This window comes from Babjeviella inositovora (assembly GCF_001661335.1).
Source record: "Babjeviella inositovora NRRL Y-12698 unplaced genomic scaffold BABINscaffold_47, whole genome shotgun sequence".
In the NCBI taxonomy this organism is placed as follows: domain Eukaryota; kingdom Fungi; phylum Ascomycota; class Pichiomycetes; order Serinales; genus Babjeviella; species Babjeviella inositovora.
The window spans coordinates 1-1,544 of NW_017566884.1; the positions used below are offsets into that span (position 1 = coordinate 1).

General features: G+C 45.3%; 2 protein-coding genes across 2 annotated transcripts; both read right to left on the reverse strand.

Annotated features, from left to right (window-relative positions):
* Window positions 1-11: 11 nt before the first annotated feature.
* On the reverse strand, window positions 12-413 carry BABINDRAFT_42679 (uncharacterized protein; the record flags this gene model as incomplete). Its single annotated transcript, XM_019132092.1, has 1 exon — window positions 12-413. A coding segment is annotated over one exon (402 nt), but the record flags the coding sequence as incomplete, so codon positions are not given.
* A 443-nt stretch (window positions 414-856) lies between these two features.
* On the reverse strand, window positions 857-1,478 carry BABINDRAFT_163977 (SEC14 family lipid-binding protein; the record flags this gene model as incomplete). Its single annotated transcript, XM_019130210.1, has 1 exon — window positions 857-1,478. A coding segment is annotated over exon 1 (431 nt), but the record flags the coding sequence as incomplete, so codon positions are not given.
* Between the last annotated feature and the right edge of the window lie 66 nt (window positions 1,479-1,544).

Consider the following 1,544-nt stretch of genomic DNA (forward strand, 5'->3'; position numbering starts at 1 on the left):
TTCTGCAAGTCTTGGAACAAGAGCTTTGGCGAGGAAACAGCGCCGTACAAGTTCCACACCACAACGTGAGTGTTTGGGAACTTGTTGCTGTTAGGGCACTTGGTGACAAGCCCAATGGCATCGTATAAGTCTTCGTGCTTCTCTGAGTAGGCGGCGGATAAAGGATTGAATTCCCGGCGCCACTTAAGGGTGACAATTAACTGAGCTTCGGCAGCAGGCACGTCGTAAGCGTTAGCTTTGAGGAACTTGAGAACAATTTCATCACGGATATCTTCCTGGAGGCGTTCGCCAGAAAGCTGGTAGCCATACAATTCGTCGTAGTTATCTGCGTTAGTGATGATTTCGGGGAGCTTTTCAAGGAGTTCTTGAAGGCTGGCCTGCTCAGCCTCGGTTAGGGTAGTGGATTGGATCATAACGGTAACAAGGTGTGGATATGTTCTAGCAGAAGAATTTTCAGTTATGAAAGTATAATGAACTGATTAACTGGGAAATTTATACTCGGTGGGTCCCAGGCGACTTAAAAATATTTAAAGGTGACGCAGGCCATCGGAAAGGCATGCAAACTTTTTTCCAGGGTCTACGTGTCCATTCGATACGGAGTCACCGACTGTGGCCGTAAGCATGAGATATTGGAGTGAAAAAAAAAAAGACAAAACCAAAAGGCTATGATATAAGTTATACCTCCACTACCTCTATTTTACGGTATATAACGAAAAGTTAAGCAATGAGTCGGCGATTAGGAAGAAGCTTTTCAACCTGTGAGGCTGATACGTGGCACTATGTCCGATATCACCTCGCATTTGACATGCACCTTAAATTACCATGCGCCTACAAATATGCATAAATAATTTTACAAGCAGGGTATTATCCAAGTAAAGCTAGAAATATGCATAGATGTAAAACATAGAAAATGTAATACATGCCTTATCTTGTAACTTAGGGCGCTCACCACAATTGTATATCCCTATTGAAAGAAGCTTCTAAACGACTTACTCAACATCGAGAAAATCCTTTTGGAGTAACACTTGGGCGTACTGTGGAACCACAACATCCTTGCTCATCACGTTCTGCAGCTGGAGATCGGAGTTTTTGGCCTCACCTCCGTACTTTTCTGGCAAATCCTTGCTGCTCAACCACTCCGAGACATCGCCTCCGCTTAGCATGTGGAATTTCAGCACTGTTTCCTTGGCCACAAACTTATTCACCAAGGCATAGACCCAGCTGACGACTGTTGGAACATTGAGGAAAAACTTGAGTGACAAAATCTCGGGATAGTTCTGTTGGAACGTTGCTATAACCTCCTTGGTCCCTTTCTTCATGTCTCCGTCTACGCGGAGGAAGCTCACCTTCTCGTAGTCGTGGATCTGGACCATCTGGTTGCTGTCCTTGTATGTAAAGTCCAAGAGCGATACGGTCCGCTCCATAGCCCCGACTCTCCATCTCATAAACTTCTGCAAGTCTTGGAACAAGAGCTTTGGCGAGGAAACAGCGCCGTACAAGTTCCACACCACAACGTGAGTGTTTGGGAACTTGTTGCTGTTAGG